Source organism: Sinocyclocheilus rhinocerous, unplaced genomic scaffold, assembly GCF_001515625.1.
Source record: "Sinocyclocheilus rhinocerous isolate Xijiao unplaced genomic scaffold, SAMN03320098_v1.1 scaffold140, whole genome shotgun sequence".
Lineage (NCBI taxonomy): Eukaryota > Metazoa > Chordata > Actinopteri > Cypriniformes > Cyprinidae > Sinocyclocheilus > Sinocyclocheilus rhinocerous.
In genome coordinates this window covers 1,462,249-1,481,955 of record NW_015642053.1, presented here as the reverse complement: position 1 = coordinate 1,481,955, position 19,707 = coordinate 1,462,249, and the positions used below count along the sequence as shown (strand labels likewise).

At 38.9% G+C, this 19,707-nt stretch overlaps 1 protein-coding gene across 1 annotated transcript in view; it reads right to left on the bottom strand.

The window, feature by feature from the left end:
- bahcc1b (BAH domain and coiled-coil containing 1b) overlaps positions 1–19,124 on the bottom strand; it is a 105,436-nt gene extending 86,312 nt beyond the window's left edge. The window contains exons 1-2 of the mRNA XM_016572279.1: positions 18,939–19,124; positions 16,458–16,791 (exon numbers count right to left, since the gene is read on the bottom strand). Coding sequence (XP_016427765.1) covers positions 16,458–16,629 — 172 coding nt within the window. The 5' untranslated portion in view covers positions 16,630–16,791; positions 18,939–19,124. The remainder of the gene's footprint in view (positions 1–16,457; positions 16,792–18,938) is intronic.
- Between the last annotated feature and the right edge of the window lie 583 nt (positions 19,125–19,707).

Here is a 19,707-nt window from a genome sequence, read left to right as displayed (position 1 = left end):
TCTTGGAAAGTGTAAATAGCAGCACTTGTTGTAGAGGGGTCTAGTCTGGTTGGTCTGGCGGTGTCTGGCACCCACACTGGAACGAGCCTCTATATTTGGCCTCTGCAAGAGAGCGTGAAGCACGCCCGAAACCCCAAAGCTGAGGTACGGCAAAACCCTAGCCCTCCCATGTTCAAAATAAGTGATGGGAGGGAGAAAAGGCAGCAGTTTCCTTTGGGGGGTTTTAACAGAAGTGTAACCAAAAACCACATCTGCTTGGCTTGAACACACATGCAGACTCAAATCAAATGGAAAGGGCCGCTTCTAGGGAATTGTTCAGTACGGCTTGGGCTAAAAAGAGATATAGAGACAATGACAGAGGGGACGTGTTCACGCCGCAAACCAAAAAGCCCAAATTCCAATTTTCTGCATAAGTTCACTTTTTCATGTGGTTGTTTACATGACTTTTTAAATGTGACCCATATCAGACATCAGTTTGAACAGGTGACACTCTTAAACCAGCATGTGTAAAACACTCGAACCTGATACACTACCATTCAAAATGTTTTTGAAAGAAGTTTCTTATGCTTGAGTTTTAATTTTTATTTATTTTAAAATGTATATAAAATGTAACTGTAATATATTTTAAAATGTATTTAATATATTTTTAAATGTATTTTATTCTTGTGGTGGTGGTAAGGCTGAATTTTCAGCAGCCATTACTCCAGTCTTCATTCTACTCCAGTCAGAAATCATTCTAATAGGCTGATTTGGTTCTCAAGAAATCTTATTTTCATCAATGTTTTGTTGCTGAATTTTTTGTGAATAGAAAGTTCAAAAGAGCACAATTTATTTGAAATCTTTTGTAACATTATAAATGCCATTTTTAATTAATTGAATGCTTCCTTGTTGAATAAAAATATTAATTTCATTAAAATAATCTTACTAGTGCACGTTCAACAGAAATACACAAAACTTTTCTGGCTACTTTTTTCCCCACTTTTCCACAGTCTAAAACAAGTCATAAAATTATTTAAAACCTTAAAAAGTCATGAAAAAAAAAACATTAAAATTATATTTTTTTTAAACATAAAAAAACTATATTTAGATTTTTTTCCCCCACATTTTTCTTTGCTCTAAAACTGACTAAATATTTAAGAGTGTTTGTGCAGAATAAAATTCGCTTGTGAGCCAGCAACATTATTAAGTGCATTGAGGATCTGGATACATTTGTACACTAAAAAGTATCATCATTTAAAATGGTTGGTTTCAAAGATTGCTATCTCATACAAATAGAAATCTACTTTAAATGGTTAGGAATATAAAAAAATAAATAAAAAAATAAAAATAAAAATGAATAGAAAGTTCTTAACAAGTAAACGTGAATAACTAGAAAGGTCATGGAAAGTGTAGCAATGAATGCGGTTTTTGCTGTTCAGACAGTGTGTCAGATCTGTGTCACATGTGAGGGGGAAAAAAAATCTGATTTAAGGCACATTTAACTACAACGTGAAGCGAGAGAGAGAGAGAGAGAGAATGAGAGGGAGAAAGCATTCAGCGGTCTGTAGTGTTATCCACCCCTAATCATCCTGTGTTCATGCCTCTCTCTCTCTGTGTGTGTATGTGTGTGTGTGTGTGTGCGCGCATTGTGGTAAGTAAGGGTCACACTAAAGTTGAGTGCAGTCAGTGAAAAGGTGAGAGTTCCCACGTTAGGCCACCGCTTCCTCTGACAACCCAACACTGTCCTCCTAATCAGACTCTTTCAGGACACACACACACACATGCAGGTCAACATGTCATACAGTTCTCACTGTCCAAAAGCCATCTCTCACTCTAGCCTCCTCTCTTTCACTTCTTCTTTTTTCCTTTAATTGTTTAACTACATTTTTGAAAATAGTATGAAATGCCATTAAATGTAAAAAAAATAAAATAAAACAAGTAATGAAGATGACATTGGACTTTTATTGTTCATCAAATAATCAATGGGAATTTGGACTTTTTAAAATTAATATTTTCTAATGTAAATTAAATATAAATGAATGTAACAATATAATACCAATGCAATTAATAACTTTATAAATGACCAACAGAGGATCTAAAAGTCACAGTGTGCCCTTTTGATTCAATACAAAACCAATTTATTATATATTATTATTTGTGATTAATTTATTATTATTCATGATTTATTACAATTTCAGGTTTGCCAGATACACAGAAAAGCAACGCAAACTGCTCCATTTTTCAGCATGTGTGTCACAATGTTCCCTCTCTTTCCTCCTTCATTCGCTTCTGTTCATTCCCCTCCCTGTCGTCCACCTCCATCTATCTGCCTTCTAAATCAATGTGTCTAATAAAGCCATCAGCTGCGCTGAAATATTGGGCAAACATGCACTCAATCAATGCATGCAAATGCCAGCCATCCATTCAGGGCCCTTCTGAATATCGACGGTGCTGCATGGGCGCATCGTTCCGGGGGTTTGTGTACGTGTGTTCTCGACAAATAAAAGCAGAAGGAAGGACACATGAAGGGTTGAGAGAAGAGGGAAACCCAATATAAATGTGTTTCATTTTCTTCTCTCATGTCTCCAAAATGGAGAGAGAGCGAATGGCAGGAAAACAGACTTCCTCTCAATCCGACCTGGAGGCCACAAACATGCCCCTGTTTGAACTACTGTAGAAGCAACGTTCACCGTATGAGGAAAAGCAAGGCTGATCCCAGATCTGAGGTTAAACGCCTCTGAAAATTAGAAGATTGGAGCGCTATTGTAGAGCTATAACCTTGAGAAAACACAATGCAGCAAAGATGAGACTGCGTGTGTTCCACTAAGCGCTAAAGATGCAATTTCTCCCAAGGAGAAAAGTAAGATTCATTAGGAGCAAGGGTGAGCTCAGACCTGCAAGATCTGCAGGAGAACCTGAATAAGCCACCTGCAGACAGTCCTTCCAGTCCTGGACAATCACACACACACAGAAAATAACATAAAAGAGTAAACACGGCCGATTTACTGACCTCAACCTAACCCTTGCATTTCCCTGTTGTATGATAGAGGCAGTAGTAAAGACTCTGGCCAGTGTGAGAACTCTCTTTTGAGACTCTGAATCAGAGTCAACAGCATAGCATTGAGCTCTTTCTCTCTCTAACCCCACATCTACACTTGAATTGACCGTGAAAACCCGACCATTAAATATCTAAGAAATAACAAACTATACACAAACATGTCAAAATGGGAGCTCATTTTAAATTTGTGGTTGGTAAGGCTGTAATATTCACCAGGCAGCAATTTGCGTCAACAGTGCACACAGTCGACAATTTTTCTTGTGGTTTTTGAGACACATTTTGCCAAAAGACAGTTCACAGACGTCAACAGACGTCCATCAGATGAATGTGCACATGAACCAACATCTGCAACAAATAGAACAAAAAAACTATATCAAGCTACTTAACGAAACTTTCTTTTCAAAAAAAAATTTTTTCATTGCAAAGATATGACCATCCTGATGTTTTTTACTTTTTCCCCAAAAAATCTGAAATTAAAAACATGCTTATTATAGAAGTTGGAAATTGAAATCATTGTATGTATTTAATTTTAAATGTATTGTACACTATTGTTCAAAATGTTGCTCCCATTAAGACTGCAATGTTTTCAAAAGAAATCTCTTATGCTAACTGAGGCTGCATCAAAAATACAATAAAAACAGTTTTGAAATTATTTTAAAATATTTTTTTAATGTATTTGATGAATTTACAGCAGCCATTACTCCAGTCTTCAGTGTCACATGATCCATCAAAAATCATTCTAAAATGCTGAAGTAAGATTTATTATTATTGTCATAGCTGAAAATGGTGGTGCTACTTAATATTTTTGTGGAAACCATGATTATTTCTCCCCAGGATTCTTGAGGAATAGAAAGTTCAAAAGAATGGCATCTATTTGAAACAGTAATCATTCTAAAAGTTTTTACTGTCACTTTTAATCAATTGGATGCATCCTTGCTCAAAGTGTTCCTTTCTTAAAAAAGAAAAATGTTGCAGACCCCAAACTTTTGAATGCTAGTATATTTTTTAATAAATGAATAGATAACACAAAAAAAATAGCATCACCTCATTGACCCAGTAATCAATTTCCAATTTGATTTGAAAATAATATTAAATGTCTGTTCTTCAGCTGAGGTGGACAGTGTTGCATTGAAATGAAGAAATGGTGGTTTTGCTCACTTGCTCGAACAAACAGCTGCCATGTTGGAAAGTCTCTGCACAAGTGAGGTGGGGGGGAGCTCTGAAGTGCATGACTTCCGGCTCTTACCAATACTCCACAAAGAGGATAAAGAGTTATTGAAAGAGTATTAAAGCGCGACAACTCAAGGAGAATTGTACTGAAAATAAAGGCACAGAGAGATGGAGGAGAAAAGAAGTGAAAGGCATGAGCAGAAATAATGTTAGTAATATTCAGAGGGGAGTGAATGTGTGACTATAAAGGAAATTGAATCACTTTAGCAGATTATAGGTTAAGGATCAAGGCTGCAATACAAAGGTGTGTTTGTCTGCACATGCATAAGTATGAAACAGAAAGTGCACTGAAGGTGCTCTAAGCAATATTTGCAATACGACGCACAAAATGCGATTACCTGTCAGACTTCGGTGAAATAGGTGTCCAAAGAAGTCATACCCGTCTCTGTGACAGCCCTAGGCTGAAAGTAAGTACTTTTCTAGCCAATCAGAATCATTTCTGACTGCAAATCATTTAGCACGTTCGAGTTTTGGAAAGAGGGTGTGAGAACGAAGTTAACAACAAGGCGGATATTAGCAAAAACGGCACCTTTAAACTGAGTATCAGACTAACAGTTGGAAGTGAGAGAGAAAGAGAGCGAAAGAGAACAAGAAGTGAGTGAAAGAGAAATACAACTTGCAGAGTCACACGGAGAGCTGAATCAGAGCCAAAGGGAAGTGTGTATCAGCCAAAGTGTAATCATAGGCCGGTCTCTCGGCTATTAGGAGAATTAAAGACTGATTGAATGGTCTTTACAGTGGAAACATAACATCGAGCCGCCTCACCGTGTTTGTCTACTCGCTGCAACAGCTGGCCAAAACACTCTTCTGCCCCACCGAGACGAGCCAAGTTATGAAAAGAGTTTAAACCATTAAAAAGATCTGAATCACTAACTTTCATACAAACCAGCGCATGTTCTATCCTTTGACATCCGTCAAGGAGCTAGAGGAGCAGCGCTCCTGGCACCCGAGATGTGGAATCACTATAGCCTCGATTCACGCCTCACATCTTTCCCCTCTTTCATCAGGCTGGACTGGCTCCATGTCCTGAGCATATTTGTGTGTGTGTGTGTGTGTGTGGGGGAGATGATAGGGGAGGACTGTGGGACTTTAACTGCCTCTGTGTTGTGTCCACAGCTGTGTGTAAGGCTCCTGACCTCCAAACAAAGCCCAGCACAGAGGAGCCACTATCTGGCAGGCATGATAGAGTACAGGCCAGGCCAGCCAGACGTGCTGAGGGAACGACTGTAAAGCCTGAGAGACAACACAGCACCCGCAAGGCCTTTGATAACCGCTGGCGACTGGAGCCAGCATGACACGCATACACTCATAGCGTTAATACAGACACACAACATACATCACTGAGACATACACACACACGTATTTTTAAAAGTTCATGTACATGCATAAGAAGCGGAAAAGCCCAGACAAGTTTAATATGATGTTCATAATGACCTGTAGGAAAGAAAATCATAAATGAGATCTGTTTAGCATCTCATTTGTTTCTCCTATACAGCAATGAGATTAGCAAATTGAGACTTTTAAGGGAATAAAGGGATATTTCACCCAAAAAATTTATATTCTGGCATCACGTATTTACATTTTATATTCTTATGTGAAACAACGCTGTTTTTTCAATTACTAAGCAAGGAAGCATTAAACTTATTAAAAGTGACAGTAAAGACTTACATTGTTACGACTTGAACTTTCTATTCAGCAAAGAATCTTAAAAAAAAGATGTATCATCGTTTCCACAAAAATATTAAGCGGCACAACTGTTTTTAACATTGATAATAAATGTTTCTTGATCACAAAATCAGCATATTAGAATGATTTCTAAAGGATCAAGTGACACTGAAGACTGAAGTAATGTAAAAATTCAGCTTTGCGGTCAAAGGGGGAAAAAATCATTTTAAAAAATATTAAAATAGAAAATTGTTATTTTAAATTGTAATAATATTTCACAATATTACTATTTTTACTACGTTTTACATTGAGTATAAGAAACTTTCGGTAACACTTTATTTTAAGGTGTCCTTTGTACACGTTACATGTACTTACTAATATAATAACAATTAATTAGGCATAATTACATGCAAGTAACCCTAATCCGAAACCTAACCATATAGTAAGTACATGTAGTTAATTAACATTACTCAGTACTTAAATCTATAATTACACTGTAACAAGGACACCTTAAAATAAAGTGTAACCAAACTTTTATTCATTATATTATAACATCCACATTCATTATAGCTCTAAAATATTAATTTATGTTGACAATTGACTCAGTAAGGTCTATTTTTTAATATCTGAGACATGTCAGTGAAACCAAACTGAGAACTAAAATGAGCTAAAAAGGCACTGAAATGTTCCTCAGGGAGGAATAAACTTGAGCTCGAAGACAAAACTATGAGGAAAAAACAAGGTAAGCGGATGAGTGTTTTCCTTGTCGTTGCAAACACAGAATCTCTAAACTGTAGGCAAATTATTTTTGTGACTATTTTATTTTCGCCTGATTTCCATCAGCTCCCTGAGAACTGCTTATTTCCTTCATAATCAGATGCAGGATGTTGATTTGAAGGACAAGAACAGGAATACAAGAATGATCAAATCAAAATATGCTTGATGAATGCCATAACCTATTGCGTAGCGTGCATGAGGCTCTTGTAGCAGCTAAAGCAGCGTTACATTGACGTGTCTCATGTAAACGCATCTTATAATTACAGCGCTGTAGTGAAAACAATGCAAATGCTGTGAAAGGAGAGATGAAGGAACGCTCCTCGCATTAATGAACATGCACTGCTGCTGATGTCATTGCCGTGAGCCTTTAGAGAGTCATTACACAGCTTTCCCTTTCATTAATCAGACACTTTTTCTTTCCCCGCACTCTTGTTTTCTGTTACTCATTCTTGCTATTTCTATCTTTCTCTGCCACCGTCTCTGTCTTTCATTTACATGGCTCCCTGTACCCTGTCCCACCGTCTCTCTCTCTCTCTCTCTCTCTCTCTCTCTGCAGTGTTTAATGTGCCGGCAGTGTTTACACCCCAGACAGCGGGTGCAGCACTTTAATCTTGGCAGTGTCTACATGACATCAGCACTCTCGCTGAAGCATAAACCATAGTGGAAAGAACACACACACACGCACTCACATATACATTATATTATAGTTGTATCTCGGCCAAATATTGTCCTATCCTAACAAACCATACATCAATGGAAAGCTTATTCATTCAGCGTTCAGATGATGTATAAATCTAAATTTCAGAAAAATTACCCTTATGACTGGTTTTGTGGTCCAGGGTCACATATCACCTGCTTTCTTCCTTTCTTGTCTGTCTTTGCCTACCTTCCCTCCTCATTTCCTTTCTTCCAGTCCATCCATCCCTCCATCCTTTCCTTTCTCCAAATTTCCATTTGCTTTCCTTCTTTCCTTTTTTCTTTCTTTCCATGCAACATCTTTTTCAACTCATTTCCTTTAATTTTCCTTCCGTTTCTTTCATCTTCATTCCTTCCTTCCTGTCCAGTCTTCCTTCCATTTTTCTACCCTTTCTCCTCCTTTTCTTTCTACTGTTCTCCTCTTCCTCTCTTCCTTGTTTTCTCCTTATCTTTCCTTTTTTCATTCTTTCTGTTTGCTTTCCTTCTTCCTTTCTTTTTCCTTCTTTTCGTTGCTTCTTATTTTCTGTCCTTCTTTCCACCTCCTTTCTAACTCATTTATTTTTTCTTTTCCTTCATTCCTAAAAATCCCTTTTCCTTCATTTGTTTTCTCCTTCCTTGTCTTCCTTCCTTTCTCCTCCTTTCCTTCCAGTTTTCTTTCCTTCCACCCTTTCTTTTGTTTGTTTCCTTATCTTCATTCCTTACTTTTTTCTTTCTTTCTTTCCATCCATTCTTTCTTTTTTCCATCTTTCCTAATTATTTTCTTTCATTCTTCCCTTTTTTCCTTCAATACCTTTCAAATTGTATTTTCCTTTTCTACCTTTCCCTATTTTCTTTCTCCTTTTTCTTTCCTTCCTTCCATTTTCCTATACCCTTTCTCCTCCTTTCCTTCCTCCCTTTCTTACCTTCCTAAGTTTCCTCCTTTTTGTTCCTTACTTCCTTATTTCTTTCTTTCCTTTACCCCACCTTACTGTTTCCTTTCCTAACCGTTTGTCCCTTCCTTCCTTCATTCCTACCTTCTTCTTTCTTTCCATATTCATACCTTTTCCTTTTCTTTTCTTTCAACTTTTCTTCCCTTCTTACTTTCCTTTCATACTTTTTCTTCCTTTGTTAGTGTTCTCCTTTTCTTTCCTTACTGTCTTTTTACTTCTGTCGTTCCCTCCACCTTTCTGATTTTTTCCTTTTTCCTTCTTCCTTTCCTTTCTCCCTCTTCCCACCCTGATCCACACCTCTATTCTGGGGTCCAGTGAATGATGAAGTGCTCTAATCCCCCTCTAACCAACCAGTATCAGTGTGAAAGCGAGGCTCAGAAACTCCGAGCCCAGAGAGGGATTACCAGCAGCCCCGAGTCTTATTCTACCGCCCTGCAAACTCTGACCGGAGAGACTTATAACAGCACACGCTCTCATGTGCGCCAACCCCATAAGCTGCATCATCTTTTAAAAATTAACGTATTACACAAAGCAACTTGCTGTATAATTGCCTACTTGTCAATAAACAGACGCTTTCATTCAAAGCTGTTTACAGTACATTCATTACAGGGACGATTCCCCTGGAGCAAGCTCAGGTTAACCGCCCTGCCCAAGGGCACCATGATTCTCAGTAACGCTGCGGTTCGTGGGTCACCCCTATCTGGGATCACACCTGTTTGGGTCGCCAGCCCAGAGCTATTATCACCAGGCTACCAATACCCACGTATATGTGTGTGTGGGGGTCTGAATGTGCATAAGTAATTAAATAAACAAGTTTACTGACGTTAGCCCATTAATTTTCAAAGCTAGAGATCTGTTTATGGGAAAAGAGCGATAATAGGGGTAGGCTCATATAGACTTTCACACAAACACATCCATGCACTGACACACCACTTTCCCTTGTCAACAGCCCTTCTGTATGTAGTCATGCATTCCTCTTCAATCCAAATCACAGTCATTATGTTGCCATGCTGATAGCTGCTGATAGACACATGTTTGTGTCCTAATTGAGCCGACTGTGGCCACACAGTACACCTGACCAGAGATCAGCTGCATGGCCATACTGCATCCGTTTAAGCAGTTCAGTGTTAAATCGATGCATTTTAGGCGCCGAAGTGGTGCGGAGAGGGAGGACTCTTTCAGATTATTGGAATGAGACTCGCATGTTTTGACATGTTGTTCGCTTCGCAGAATTTGACTTGTGGGAGGAGTGAAGCTGAGAATTCATGTGGTCAAATAAGGCTTCGTTTTTCTGTGCATTCTCGGTAAAAATGGCAAGGCGGAGTCCAGAAATAGAACAGGGCTATTATGGGATGCATGGAAGGCTGGCTCCGTGTTCAGGCATGACTGTGTGGTCACGGTGGTCACGGCACTGTCTTCCCCCACAGCTAGCCAACCTCCTGCTGAGTCTGAGAAACGCTAATCAGAACCAGAGAGAGAGACAGACAGAGAGAGCGAGACAGAGAAAAAAAACAAGCAAGTTTTTGCGGGAAAATAAAAAAATAAATAAAAATGCAAACAAAAAGATTCAGGAAGACGATTAGGGAGGGATGAAAGTGAGCAAGGAAAACTCAACAAGCAATCAAAGCACGGGCCAAAGTCAAAGGCGACGCGTCAACCGGAGTTTTGTTTTAATCAGAGAACATGACAATATTCAGACATGCAGCTCGAAAGCAACAAGTCCCTCTCGAATTAAAGCCTTCCCTATAACAAGAGAGAGGAGAAAGAGAGGAAAACAGAGAGAGAGAGAGCGAGTGTGTGTCCCTCGAGACTGATTAATATTGAATTCCTGATGCTAATCTTTGTTTTGTGCTTTTTTTCTTTTACTGGTGTGGAAGCCGACGTGTCCTTAAAAAGCATGTTTTATGTATATTTAATGAAAGCTCTGCATACACTTGGTGCGCTCGTCTTGCTGTGTGGTATCCCACCCTTGCATGATCACATACTGCCACATACTGCTCAAGATACCCAAATATCGAAATATACAATGTGCATTTTATAATAGTCACATGAGCCGTAAGATAAAATGCGTTTAATAATGCATAATAATGCAAAATAGTGAGAAGCGTTGAAAATAATGTATTAAACGATAGCTGCATGAATAAGGTAGTTGGATTCTGCTAGCATCTTGAGTGGGGAATAAGCTTGTTTGTGTGTGTGTGTGTGTGTGTGTGTGTGCGCACCTGGTACATACAGGTGTCAGATGCCATTGCAGCATAAAATCCTTGATGATATTGCCTGATATCATCTAAGTATCTGATGGTGATGAGCTCAGCACAACTGTGAAATTACATGCGCCAAGGCGGGACGATCCGACCTTGTTGAGGACACAGGCTGATCGATTATTGAACACTGTATGCACACACATGCACAAACACACAGAAATTATACAGCATCCATGATTCAGAACACACACAATCCAAAAAAAGGGAAGTGGATTTCCCAGTTCCTCCTAGTATACACAGTCAGGCCTGTCACTAGTTTCCTCGTCCAATCACACATCCTCACCACAGAATGGAAGCACTTTCAAGGTTTTGTTTTTGCAGCCTATTTAAAATGTCATTTCTCTCTTACTATCAGACATCAAAGTCAGTGTGGAGGGCTTTTATTTTCTAAACCAAATCCAAACTTGTTTCTCATTTACAAAAGCTGGCTGCAGGCCGAGTCAAAGTTTGGACTTAATAACGACAGCGGTGCAAGAGACAGTGCGAGGGAAAGAGTGCGGGAGGAGAGAGAGAGATTCCCCACATGGTTATAATATGCTGTGGTGGTTGAGTCCATCAGTCGAGGTGTCACAATGAAAAGTAGCTCACAGGATGTAGCAAGCAGCATGCAAGCACACACACGTACACATGAAAGAAAGAACGTATTCTGCTCAAACCCCATACAAAACTGGTGAATTTACAGGGCTTAACAAAAAAGATAGCCGCTGGCCCGTGTCAGTGTATGAAATATCTGAATATTTTTTTCAAATACTTAAATGTTTGTTGCAAATTGTTTAATAAAATATTAAAAATATAAAAAATATTTTTTCTAACAAAAATGTATATTAAATTATATAAAACAGAAATATTATCTTGAAAAATGAATTAAATAAAAATAAAAAAGTAAAAATAAAATAAATATAAGGTCTTGATTTAGATCAGAACTATTCACACAATTAACAGTGCAGTGTATTTTAATCTGCAGTATAATCTAATTTCCAAAGCACTAAAAGAAAGCCCCTCCCAATTTCAGAGAAGAACCGTGTAACACCCTGAAGGAAATGTGTCAAAATGAGTGAGATAGCTGAAAGAATATACATGCTAAACAAAACAATATTAAAAAGAAAAAAAAAAAAATGTTGGGTGTTAAACTGATGAAATCCAAACAGCAATGTTGACAAGTCAGGAGGGCTGTTTTCTTGTGAAAATGCGAGCCAGTAGGAAACAGAGAAGGAAGAGGAGGAGGAGATTGAGAAAGGGAGGGAGAGAGAGAGAAAGAGAGAGAAAGAAAGAAAGAGGGAGCCTGACAGCTGTATAAATGAGCTCTGTAGCTCATGGCGCCCCAGAGTACTGCCTCATTGTTGTGCTGATCCAATGCACAGCAGATGAACCCAGGGTTTAAAAGTTGAACTGTGTGTGTGTGTGTGTGTGTGTGAGTGCGTTAGTGTCTATTGACCCTTATTTGCTTGCATCCGTTATTAAGTTTAGCTTATGTCTGTTTGTGTGCGATTGGTTCTGTGTGCATATTACAAGCCTTCCTATTGAGCATTTTTTAACCCAGTCAGTTCTCAAGTATCAGTTGCACAAATCCAAGTCGGAAGGGTGACAATTTTCAGATTTGGTGTGAAAACACCGTATCATATGTCAGGTGTATAATAGGTGCCATGTCTGAGTTGCCATGCATGCATTCACACTTCCTCATTTAAATCCTCCTGCTTTGCATTAAATCTAGCCTATAGCAAACTGTTTGTAAATGTTTTGTCAGCATAAAAAAAATCACATTCAAGTACAGATTTTAAATTTCAGTGCTTTAAGATTTAAATTCTATCATCATTTCCTCGCTGTAATGTTCTAAATCTCACTTTCACGAACGATTTTGAAGAACTGTTTTTTTTTTTTATCCATACAATGAAAGTCAGTGTGCTGCAAAACAAATTAGACCACACTGACTTTAATTGCACAGGCCTATGTGGACAAAAAAAAAAAAAAAGTCACGTCATAAAATCAAGTCATAAAATGTCATAAATGGAATGACACAAAGATGAGTAAATTATAAAAGATAAAATGATGACAGCCCTATTTTTAGATGAATGCAGGTGAGCCGCTTCAGCGTCTTTTGGAAAGCACCATTTTGGCCTGATCTCATGATTTTAACGGCACAGCTGTGCTTTTGGGAAACGCGGCCCTGATCAATAGTCACAGGCATCGAAAGTGATGATATTCCGTGCGCTGAAGCAGGTAGGATAATACATATTTTATAGGTGCACATAAGAAGGTGTACGTATCAAATATTAATAAATGATTTTCTGCCGGCATTGATGACGTGCAGATGCATTGTTTGAGGGGGCATCAGTGATGGGTGTAGTCGGGCCAGGGCGTTGGGACTCTCTCAGCCTACTGAGGCACATCAAACAGTAAAAGAAGAGACTGTGGGGTGGAGGGGAGGGGGAACGATGTCGCTTCTGCCAACGAGGCTCTGCTGAATCACACACACACACACACACACATACACAGAGCGCCGTACACTCGCGCACAGCACTCAGCTGGCAGGCATAGTGAGTGGCGATGGAACACCCCAGGCTCTGTGCTACCAAGCAGAGGTAATTGGGCCAGATTACCAACCAGGTGGAAACATTCAGCCGCTCTTTTTCCTCTTCTCCCTCTCTCTGTTAGTCACTTTCACTCTTTTACTCTATTTTGGAGCAGCGAAGGAACCGCATGCCATTTCGGAAGTTTTTGGATGAAGGTGGAATCAAACATAAATGTTTATTCCAAAGACGCTGTAATTAATTTAGCATTTATGTAGCCTATTACAAGTGATCTGTTGCAAGTCAGGGATAGTGCAGAAACATGCACAGACGAAAAGGGGAGAGAAAGGAAGAGAGATACTAACTAGACTCAAGCGAACGCACTAATTTGAACTACAAGCCCTATCAAAGGCGAATGGCCTGGGGGCAGCAGTACCTCAGAGGCACGAGTGGACGGGGAGAGTGAGACAGGTTAGGTTCAACAGCAGCGCAGACACAGCATTGTTAAATCAGGACTCAAGGCACACAGAAGCGAGAGAGGAAGAAGTGATATGAAAGAAGGCCGACCAAAGTTTGACAGGACAGACCACTGCTTTTGCAGAAACATGACTGCTATGACACAGAGCTACAAAACCCCTCTGTAACGCAGAGGGTGAGGGCAAACGACCAGGTGGATGACTGTGACAGACGGGGTGCCACTAATTGAACTGCGGGTTGCTGTTGGTTGTATCCGAGAAAAACTCAAATCATTCGGTCTCTCAATCTTATCTACCAATCTAATTGTAGCTATTTTTGTGATTCAACAGTTAAAGTGTGAATTGGCTAAAAGAGTACCAGAGTGCATTTCTGACGTATTTTCACAATCATTAAGGGACTTTTAGACATTCCTCACATCCTGCATGTCTTCACTCTAGGGATTACGATTTATATGTAGGCCTAAGTGTGTGTGTGTGGCATTTTCTGAAATGATACATTTTAATTAAGAGGAATATAGGGATATCAAATAAGTGATAAAATAAGCAGAAATAAAGAGAAAAATTATTTATACACAGAAAAAGGGAAGGAAAATATATACTAATGTCTGCTTATATAAATGCTTATCCCACGCAAACAAAAAAGAGGAAGATCTAAAACTTAGCCTAAATATAAATTACTTTTGTCCCAGTATATGATGTAAAATAATACACACAGTATCATCGTATATTACCTATTCTGTATGAGCAGAAAAGACACCTGTGTTGATTAAAAAAGCCACAGCGGAAGAACAAGAAATTGATACGCGCGCACACACATACTCATACACACATACACAGATAGAAGTAATGATGCACCTGTATGGCATGAGCTGGCGTCCGCCTTGAGGCAGACGTTACAGACATCTGCTGAGGATATGGAGGAAATAAAAGAAAGAGAGAGAGGGGGTGAAAAAAAAAAAGAAAAGGAGATCCTACTGTACACATTATCCGCGCGCACTGCCAGAGCAGCATTTGATGTGCACGCGAGACCTGAGCAGCACAACAAAATCCATCAATCTACCGGCGGTGCGGCTTTTAAAACGCATTCAGTTTGACGACAGTCGTCGAAGAAAGAGACAATGAACCGATTCAATATATTAGAGATGAAAAATAACGACAGGAAGATATACATGTACTCGAAAGCAGCTATCGTAAAAAGGGCTGTATATTTTATAGAGTTTGTCTTGCGGACCTTCGTAGTTTATCTCTGTGTGAGGTAAGAGGACGGAGTTATTTGTGTAAGGGACAAATAAAAATTACTTTAAGAAGGCAGTGGGTGAGGGTATAGCAGCAGCAGGAGGCCGGAGAGAAAGACAGCCGCTAACGACCCCATCAGTACCCGCGCGCATTCCCCGTGCGCCGGGGACCATCAGGGTCAGCGAGCGCTGTGATAGATCTCGCTTCTGAGTCTACAACACAGCGAACGTTATGCATCGAATACGAATTCGACTGAAATACATCAACTGAGGCTGAAGCACAGTGAATGAGCGAATGGAACGTCTCATTCAAATTCAACTGAAAATAATTCACATATATATATATACACATATATATATTTTTTTTTTACACACACACACACACATATTATATATTATATATTATGTATATAATTATATTATATAAATATATATATACACGCAGTTAACATATATTTAACATATAAAGGGGTAATATGAAAAAATATATATGAAAAAATAAATGTTAACCTATATGAAAAGAAACAAAAAATTAAAAAAATTATATTTAAGTACACCGACTAAAACAACACCAAAGGGAGTTTAATTCATTGTTTAGAACTAAACTGCTGAACACATTCTTTAAAACAACACATCAGCCAAAAGGATGGCTATGTCAACCAATGTTAGCTATATATAAAATAAAAAAATAAAAAATGTTACGTACAAAATGTGATATTCTCTGCGATTAACAACAGAAGCTGAAGCATTCACAGGCTGACGTATTCGTGTGCACATATATATGAGTTTATAGGCTATCTCACTAAAAACCAAAATGCAAAGTGTACCTCTATCCCAAAGGTACTTTGAATGCTGGAGACACTTGTTAAATCTAATGCATGCACTGTCAACTCATTCGCACCCCGTCACATCACCGCTCAATATAGAAACTGGATGTTCTGGTATTACAGACGCCTCTTTTAGCACACACACACACACACACACACATAGCTACTGACCCTAATCTCGGAGACTCCTCGAACCACAGCTCACACACACACACCAAAGCTTGTGTTATAAACTTAAAGCAGCTGTGGCATCAAACCGCTCAAATATGCACCCTAATAATTAACAGAAAATCATGGGGCTTTTCTAGAATAGCCTACCAAACAACTTATTTTGTCAGCGAAAACCAGATGTCTGAATGAGCGCGAAACAAAGAGGGCAATCCTACTATAAAGTAACTGTTCATTATTAACAAAACAGTATATTCATTTAATCATCAGAAATCAATTTAAAGACTAAATATAAATTACGGTGCCCTACAATAATACACCCAGTTAAGGTTAAAGGTATAGCCTATATTTTCTTACTGCTCTCTTCTGATACGCACTGCTCCTAAACTAGAAACGACCAGCCTTTCGCAGCACATGTCAGATATTATTCAAGTAAACTGTCCGATAAAACGCTACAATGCAATCAGATTTGACTATATGGAGACCGTAGCAATTGCTTATTTCCAAAAAGACCTTTATTTCCCAATAAAAAAAGTAAGTGTAGGCTAAGTAGGCACGTATTGTGAAGTTAAGCAATTTTAATCTGCTAAAAGTATGTTTTAAAGGCATTCACTTATCGACAGGGGAAAACAAACATAACACTTACCTGAATGTGGAGGCATCGGTATGTGTGAGGGGTAATATTTCCCAGGTTGAAAGTGACCGGGATGCTGCACAGCCGTGTGCCCGGCAGGAGTGATCCTCGAGGCGCCTCTGTGAACCAGCGCGCCTCGCTCTGCCAGAAGGTGCGGCAGAGGAGCGAAATCCCGGCCTTCCATCCCGATAAAAAAACGATAAATCCGAAATCCAGAGCGGGAAACCACGAGAACCGAACCGAACGCCGCCCAGATGTTATAATCCCGTTAAGAGTTTCGCTTAGGTCTTGCATTCAGCACAATTTTGGCTCTGACGGCCAAAAAAGTATGTCCCAGTCATGTTTTCTGCAACACAAAAATCAGAAAATTTAGTTTAAATTACAAACCAGTTACACGAGCGAGTGATGCAAATCCACAAGATCGTATCATGTTACTATCCTTCAGATGTGTAATGGTAATCCTTCATTGAAAACACCACGAGTGTACGTCCATTGCTGCGACTGCTGCCTAAACACAAATTCTTCGCTCGTCTCTCTCATCTCACCACAATTGAGCGAGCTTGCAGCACACCTCCACTTTTACACAGAAGACTCACTATATACACCATTCACAGAGAGATGCCAGGATCAATACATTTTTAGTCTCCTTAAGCCTATATGGAAAACCAAGGACATTTTAGCAAAAAAGAGGGAAAACTGACAAAGCCAAATCAGTCTTTTTGACTAGATGAAAAACATTACAAAAATCTATAATCGCTGACGTTTGGCCTGACTGCTTTTATTACAAACACTAATTTATTTAATGCATCCCACTATAAATGTAATTTCTTCAGTCCTTTTTGTCAGTCATTTCAGTTAATTAAACTGCTTTGTTCACCTGAACTAGGTTTTCCATAACATTGTATAGGGAAATGCACACCGAGTCTATATTTCACCTTTGGCCTCTGGTCCTTAAGTTTCCTAAATCACGGGTACAAGCAATATATGATCTTACGTTGCTGCAGATGGAGTCTTGTCAAAATGGTGCATTGAGAGAAATATCATGCGATGTTATTAAACGGCGAGAGATTTGCTTCAAAACATGCTTGCAAAAAAGTACTTTTGCCAGACTATTGAAAATTGTAAGGTAATAAAAGAAAGTCTGCGAAACAGAATGACAAAAGCTCGTGCGAACGGTCGTAAGCGCTCTCCTTATCACAGCGAATCAAAGACAAGGAAACAACGCTATTTTGATCAAGTTTGCATCTCCAGCTGTGCTTTCCATTTATTCTAAATTACAAACTATAAACGAAAGACATAGGTCGTATCTCCAGATATTTGACGTTCGGAACGCTGAACGTCTGTTGGATGTTTCAACGTATTGCTGCTGATCGAGGCCTTAAAACGGTGGAAGTTCCCAGTTTGGAGTGCAAGGATGGTTGCAGTGCCAAATTGCTGTAGCCCTACCGCCTTCATTAAAAACACAAAAACTGAAAAGAGAGAGCGGTTATAGTATAGTGAGTGAATTGACGTGCACAAAATTACATATTTCCTCAAATAATGACCATAAACTGAAATTCCTAAAGAATAAGCTCTCTGAAGCACAGAATTAAATGTAGGCTAGTGCACGATTTTTGCGCTGACAAAGGACATTTCCAGCAAACATGTATCATTTCTGTGACATCATTAAAAGAAATTGGGCACAAATTTTAAAGCATGTGGTATTTGAGCGTAGTATCCTCCCACTATTAACCAACGCCGAACTTTTAACATTTATTGGGATCTGAGATCTATTAGATTTGGCTCGGAGGACGGATGGGAGGTGAGGAGGAGCGCATGAAAGAACAGGTTTCCTAAAGAAGGATTTGAGTGGTAGGAAATGTCCTCTTGATAAAAGCCAGACAATTTTATGAATCATGGTATATCAATGGAAAACGTGTGTATATATATAATACAAGCCTATAAAAACTAAAATTTAGTTAAAAAGAGATTTTCAGTTTTAATTTCATAAACAACTGCCTATTATTCTTTCTACGTGTAAACTGAAAGGTAAAAGCGCTTATGTAGCTTACTTCTGCCATCACGTCCATTGCATATAGAAGTTTGCGAATGAATGTCTCGCAAAGAATGTAATTATTCACAATTGTATTGTATCCTTTATTAGTCAATAAGACATGAAGGTCTTCGCTCTAAATAAAAAAATCCCTTTTATTCAAAATAATGCAGGAATTCGTTAGCAATTCAGTATTGCACAAATCTCTTATTATTATAATGATTATGAGTATTATTATAATTGTTTTTGTTGTTGATGTCATTACTATTTTTATTATTGCTCAAAGAAAGCAATAGACTCAGATGAAAATTAATGGATAGCTTTTTTTCACCCCCCTGCAATACAAATTCCATAATTTTGTATAACGCCAGATGTTCTTAAAAAAAGTAAGAGCAGCTCTTGAAGGCAAATGTTTATTATTGCACGCATATAAATGTATACAATATAAACGAATTACTTACTGGTAAGTTATTCCTTGCAAAACAATAAATGGGTTTAAAAAAACATGATACAAAAAATACGTAAAAGAGCAGAAGCAGAATAAAAACATATGGAAATGGTTACATCCTAGAGTCTGCTGATTGCAGTGCGTGTGCAGTGCAGAAGTTCGGAGATGCACCGTAGTAGTAAGAGCTTCTGCTGAATCGAGCCCCGTACAAGCAGTCAGAGGCTCTTTCCTGAATCTGCTAGTGCCACTCAAGAAGAAGAGGGGGAGGTGACTGGGGGAGCGGTCGCGCCCATTGGTCTAATACCTACATGTCAATAAGCTCGTGCAGCGCGCCCCAGGATAAACAGTGGCTCCGATTGGATGGCGCTCTGAGCCAATGGCGCGTCAGCTGGATCAACTAAACAAAACGGCGGGCGCTTTATTTGAGCTTTCCTGTCTCGCGACGAGTTCAGTGAGGCACGAACACATGGTTACTTATGCAGCCTAGAGTGTCATTATTTAAATTACTTGAAACAAAGGAAGAAACGCATTTCACAACATTTGAGTTTTTAACCCTGCTTTAAGTTGAGGATTAGTAAGCCTTTATGCCGACATGGTACATTATGCTAAATAGCAGCTGGTCTTCTAGAGTATAATAAATCTAATTGAACAAACCTAAAACATGCAATTGAACAACTCACCTGCTGAACGTAAATAAAGCCCAAACCAAGAAGAAACATGAAATCTCTCCATTTCATCTTTTAACCAATTTGTGAATTAGGCTGTACAATATCCCTTAACTT